This window comes from Hakea prostrata, chromosome 3 (genome assembly GCF_041222555.1).
Source record: "Hakea prostrata isolate BN-2017 chromosome 3, UWA_Hpros_2, whole genome shotgun sequence".
Lineage (NCBI taxonomy): Eukaryota > Viridiplantae > Streptophyta > Magnoliopsida > Proteales > Proteaceae > Hakea > Hakea prostrata.
The window spans coordinates 49,354,175-49,359,954 of NC_142602.1; the positions used below are offsets into that span (position 1 = coordinate 49,354,175).

The following is a 5,780-nucleotide window of genomic DNA, read 5'->3' on the forward strand; positions in this document are numbered from 1 at the left end:
ATCCACAGGTTTTTTGATGGCAACAACAACTACTTGAAGTCATCTCTGAGAAATCAAGGCGGCGGCAAGAGGTGTTGATGAGTTCATTAGGATAGCCGAAGCCTTCTCTCCACTAGATTCAGAACTGTATCTAGGATCCGACTCACCGCTAGGCACTTGGAAGGCTCACACACATCTTTCCTTAAAGGAGATTAGTTAGGCAGCCTAGGTTTTATTGCGCGGGACAATATAGGGAAAATATGCTTAAGAGTCTCTCAACCATTATTGTTTGGTTTTGCTTTAGAATGGGAGGCTTTGCACATGTGCTCTACAGTGTTGTACACTCTAAGGAGGATCTTTGAAAGGGTATTTTCGAGTTGTGCTGGATGGAACTGTAATGAGAGTAGTGTCTTTGATCCTATCCCTTCCTTCTTCTCTTTTCTTTTCTTTTCTTTTCTTTTCTTTTCTTTTCTTCTTTCTTCTTCTTCTTTTTTTTTTTTTTTTTTTTTTTTTTTTACCAGTGTCTTTGATCCTTATGGGTTACTTCACAATGAGTGGTACGTTTTTTAGTTTTTAGACAGAGATTGCATTTGAAAAGGGAACAAAAAATGTCCCATCAATAAAGTAAGTGCTTCAATTGCTAAGGTGATACCACTTTGCTACCACCATGAAAGATTCCTTTTTCTTTTTTGGCTCTCTTTCAGTCCTATCTCTTAACTCTAAGGGAGATTATGGATGTTTTAAAAAGACGAAAACACTTATCCCTAAAGTGTGCCATCACATCTAATAATGCTATTCACTATTCCCACGTGGTTGGATACAGCTTCCTACTTCCATGCTTGAGTCCTCTTTTTTAAAGGGGATCTTGGTTAGCTAAAAATTCTCAGGCTAAAACATTCATTAATTCAAAAGAAATCTTTATCAGCCTTGAAATCCCATTTGAAGTTCATTAGCAATCCATCAGGACATTAATTTATAACCCAAAAAAAAATGATTTCAATTCTTTTCTTTTTTTTATTTTTATTTATTTATTTTTTAATATATATAGTCTTTACAGTCTTACTATAAAGAATGAAGACTAATCCTGAAGGGTTTGATTAATTATCATTCTTATTTTGAGTTTCAGGAGCAAGAGAAAAAAGAGGTAGGAAGAGATAAAAAAAAAAATCAGGAAATCTGTCAAGACTTTGCTGGAATCGTGGAACTAGAAGAACAAGGAACTGGAAGACAGGATCAGAAGAACAAGGACAGACAAGAACAGCGATCTAGACGTCACAGACCAGAAGAACGAGGAGCTAGAAATCTGTAAGACTCTTAAGTAATTTTACCTTGTAAGTTTCTAGTCTCAGTTGCTTTTAGAAAGAAAATTCAGACGAGAAAGGATGAGAAGTAATGGAGAGGAAGGAGATAAAAAGACAGAAGAGCCGCAGAGTGAATGAAAAGAAAAAACTAAAGAACAAAGAAACATAGCTAGGGAGAGTTGACAGCTGAGCGAGAGTTATATGGTCGCTTTGGTGTTAAACACAGTACCACAACTACTTACACATCTTTTCTGTGGTACAGGATGGTCGAAGAGCAGAGAAGGTGATGGAAACGATTCTGATCAGAACTAGCTATGTCGGTTATAGATGATCGAAGCAAATTATGCTGGATCAGAAGAACAGGGAGCTCTAAAGAAGAGCTGAAGAAAAAGGATTTGCTTTGGAAATTAATTTGCAAGACTTGAGGAGAGATTGATTTGTTGCTACTTCAGGTAATTTTCCCTTTTAAGTTTATGTTCTTAGTTAGTTGCTTCGACCAAAACTAAAAAAACTCTTTGTTAGATGTCTGATTTAACAAGGAAGTTGGAAGTTCTATTGTCTTTTCATTAATTTACTCAATTTTTATTAATTTTGGGTTTGATTCTATGTCATTTATTTATTTATTTCATTTTTTTCTAATTCAATCTTAAGAATTGCATCCTTGAGTCAGGAGAACCTATAAACAGGGCTCACTATCTTCAATCAGGGGGTAGTATACTTAGTCTTCTTGATAAGTGTTGGAGCTGAGGTGTCAGCCACATATAATTTTTATTTTAAATGCATTATATGAGGACATTAAGAAATGGGAAAATTTTTCAAAGACTACCAATACTTTAGTTTTGCAAAGAAGTGAATTATTCCCTCCCATTCTCCTTTGATATTTCAAAATGATCAAATTACCATAAAAATGCAACCTTTTTTTTATAATTAGTTAGTTGTGCTTAATAAAGACTTAAGTTTATTATATATTTAGAATAATATATTTGTAGATTTGTTCAATAAATGTGAGCAAACGAATGGTAATTAATGATGTGTGTTATTAACAAAGTTGACATTCAATTGTCTACTCCAATTCAATTTTGTCAGTACGGATTGCTCAAGAGATAGAGAAGATGTAATGGGTCGTCCTTTGCTCAGATTTTCTTATTAGATCAATGTAGCTCACTACTTGTGGGCATATTGATTTCATTTATGTAACCCTATTATGTATCCATTTTATCTTTTAATACAACTATCTTTTACCTAAAAATAACAAAGTTGACATTCATATTTTTGTTAAAAGGAAATAATAATGATAATATTCAAAAGACATCACTTACTCAACTTGATTAGGCGGGTCCGTATGAATATTTTGTAATTAGTCTACTGTGGGTGATGAAATCAATGTGCATGTGAAATATGAATGCGGTGATTTAAATTGAATTGAATTAGATTATTATCTTTATTTATTTATTTATCTATTTTTGGGTCTTACATGCAACTTCACCTACTTGTCTTTTTTGATGAGTAAGGCTAGGATCTTACTTTGAAAGGAATGGCAGCGACTGTGATCAATTTAGTACAAAAACTAGGCATCTTAGCAATAAATGAAGCAAATTATCTCTCAGCAGTCAAGCCAGAAGTAGAAGCACTCCACACACAACTAGACATGATGAAAGCCTCTTTGAAGGATGTAGATGCAATACTTCATACAAGCGAACGGGCAAAAGAGTGGGTGAAACGGCTTAGGGGGTTGTCATTCGAGGCAGAAGATATAATTGATATATTTATATACAAAGTGGCTCGAAACCGGCGTGATAATGCTGTGAAAAAGACCATCAAGTTTCCGAAGTTTCTCACTGATGCCCATCAACTAAGAAGGAATATTGAGGATCTCAAGGGAAAGATCAAAATGCACTTTGATGACCGAGTGAATTATGACATTAAGACTTTGGAGGAAAGTCAATTGTCTACTCAAACACATCGATCTGAAATTTATGCAGGTGTCCAAAAGAACTTTCTACCTTTAAATGTGGTTGGCCTTCAAACAGAAGAAGAGGAACTAGTGAAGGTGCTATTGGAAAAAGAACCCAAAATGTTGTCTGGTGTTGTCTCAATCACTGGTATGGGAGGTCTTGGGAAATCGACTCTTGCAAATAAAATCTTCAATAATGATGAGGTGAGAAAGCATTTTGATTGTCAAGCCTACGTTACTATATCAAAGCAATATAGTATGAGCAACATTTTATGCAAAATCATAAAACAAGTTATGCCAGAGCTCAAAGAAGAAGAAAAAATTACGTTGGCATCAATAGACCTCGAAAATTTGGAGGAAAAGCTTTCAACAATTCTCAAGAATAAGAAGAGGTATCTCATTGTATTGGACGATGTTTGGAGGAAAGAAGATTGGGATCGTCTGTTACGTTCTTTCCATGTTCCATGCGATGGCCAACAACGGAGATTGATGTTGACAACTCGAAATGAAGATGTAGCCAGGCATGCCGACCCGAATGCTATTCCATACAAGAAAAAATTTATGGGCGAGCAGAATGGTTTAAATCTCTTCTGGAAGAAATTCTTCCGTTCAGAAGATGACAAAGTCATCGAAGCAGGTCTCAAGGAATACAACAACGAGGTGAAAAATCTAGCAGCAAAACTCGTTGGGAAATGTGATGGGTTGCCTCTTGCCATTCTTGTATTAGCAGGCCTCTTGTCAGAAAGAAGGCAGAAAAGAAGCTTTGTTGAATGGAAGAAAGTGCTTGATCGTGTGCACTGGCATCTAAAAGAGGGAAATTGTGACGAGGTTTTGAGTCTAAGTTACACCGAATTACCTTTTCACTTAAAGCCTTGCTTTCTTTATTTTGGGGTATTCCCAGAAGATACTGAGATCGAGAGGGATCGACTAATTCAGCTATGGACTGCAGAGGGATTTTTGGGGAATTCAAGAATGGAAGATCTGGGAAAAGAGTACCTTGAGGAGTTGATGCAGAGGAACCTAATCCAAGTTTCCAAGTGGAAATCAAATGGAGAACCTGAATCGTTCATCATTCACGATCTCCTCTTGAGCTTGGCAACATCAAAAGCCAAGGAAGGTATGTTTCTTAACATCTCCACTCCGGACAAGGATTTGAATTGTTATCGTCGTGTAGCTATCCATAACATAAGGGGTGATGAAGAAAATATGGCTGAGGATGGTTCTCACGGTTCCTCTTCTTCTATGAGTTCTCCAAATCATCTTCGTTCATTACTTTGCTTCACTGCAATGTCCCAATCATCTCTCTTTGGACAACTCAAACTAATTAACGTGTTGGATCTAGAGCTTGCTCCAGCTATTAAAGAGTTACCCAAGGAAATAGGGAAGCTCATTCTTCTAAAATACTTGAGAGTACGTGGAGAGGATTTGAGTATTCTTCCATGTTGGGTTGGCAACTTGTCTAACCTACAAACTCTCGATCTCACCGATGCAAACGTCATTAAATCTATTCCCACTGAAATTTTTAATTTACGTAAGTTAAGGCATCTGGATGTGTCCAACAGTGCAAGGTTAGCACCTGGATTTTACAATTCCATTGGTAAGAAGGATGCTTTTGGAATGTGTCGGCGTCCTCATCATAATAGAAACATCGGCGATCTATGTGATCTCCAAACATTGCACTTGAGACTAGACAAATGGTTAATGGATGGCCTTGAAATGTTGACTGGCCTCAGGAGTTTACAAGTTAGTACAGTTGAAGAATCTGAAGAATTATATCTGAAATTGTCTGTAGCCTTACTCAAATTGACGCGTCTTGAGATCCTATTTTTCGATACTCAGTCTGGAATATCTCTCCCTTCATTTTCGAAACATGGGTACCTCTATGACCTCAAAATTAGAGGAAGAATGCAGAAGCTACCTGACCACAATGACTTCCCACCGAATCTCACTTCCTTGAGTTTAAGTGACACAAATCTGAAAGAAGACATGATGGTGGTTCTGGAGCGGTTGCCCCAATTAAAGGAACTCAACCTAGCTGAAGCATTCAATGGAGTTGAGATGAAATGTTCTGCAAGGGGGTTTCTTAAACTTGAGAGTTTGGATCTCTCGTCTTTCAATTCGCTGGAGTATTGGGAAGTGGAGAAAGGAGCAATGCCTAATCTAAGGAAACTAGTACTTTTTTTCATTCTGAACTTGAAATGTATCCCAGATGGGCTAAGGCACATTACAACACTACAGGAACTCAAAATATTTCTCATGGGAGAAGAGGTCCATGAGAGGACTAAAGAAGGTGGGGACGATTGGGAAAAGATCAAACATATACCTTCCATCCAACAAATTTGATATTGAAGGTGAGTTCCCTTGCATCTCAGAGTTGGTGAGTTTTGAAATCTCTCTCTCTCCTCTTAAATATCAATTTCATTTTTTTTTCTTTTTTCGATAAACATCTTAAATATCAACTTAATAAACATTAGAATGTGATGTACTGTTTTAATGTGCAGACGTGAGGACGTTAAAGAAGGGACTTATCTACTACGCATGAAGAG

The 5,780-nt window shown here is 36.7% G+C and overlaps 1 protein-coding gene across 1 annotated transcript; it reads left to right on the forward strand.

Annotated features, from left to right (window-relative positions):
* The first annotated feature begins 1,111 nt into the window (after positions 1 to 1,111).
* Positions 1,112 to 5,579, forward strand: LOC149022397 (putative disease resistance protein At1g59620). The gene is made up of 3 exons (XM_089147274.1): positions 1,112 to 1,284; positions 1,543 to 1,732; positions 2,792 to 5,579. The coding sequence occupies exon 3, from the start codon at positions 2,815 to 2,817 to the stop codon at positions 5,575 to 5,577; it is 2,763 nt and encodes a 920-aa protein (XP_089003400.1). The 5' UTR covers positions 1,112 to 1,284; positions 1,543 to 1,732; positions 2,792 to 2,814; the 3' UTR covers positions 5,578 to 5,579.
* The last annotated feature ends 201 nt before the right edge of the window (positions 5,580 to 5,780 follow it).

Bases quoted from the DNA above. Each gene is read 5' to 3' on its own strand.
- LOC149022397 (XM_089147274.1), top strand. From the start codon at position 2,815: ATGGCAGCGACTGTGATCAATTTAGTACAAAAACTAGGCATCTTAGCA.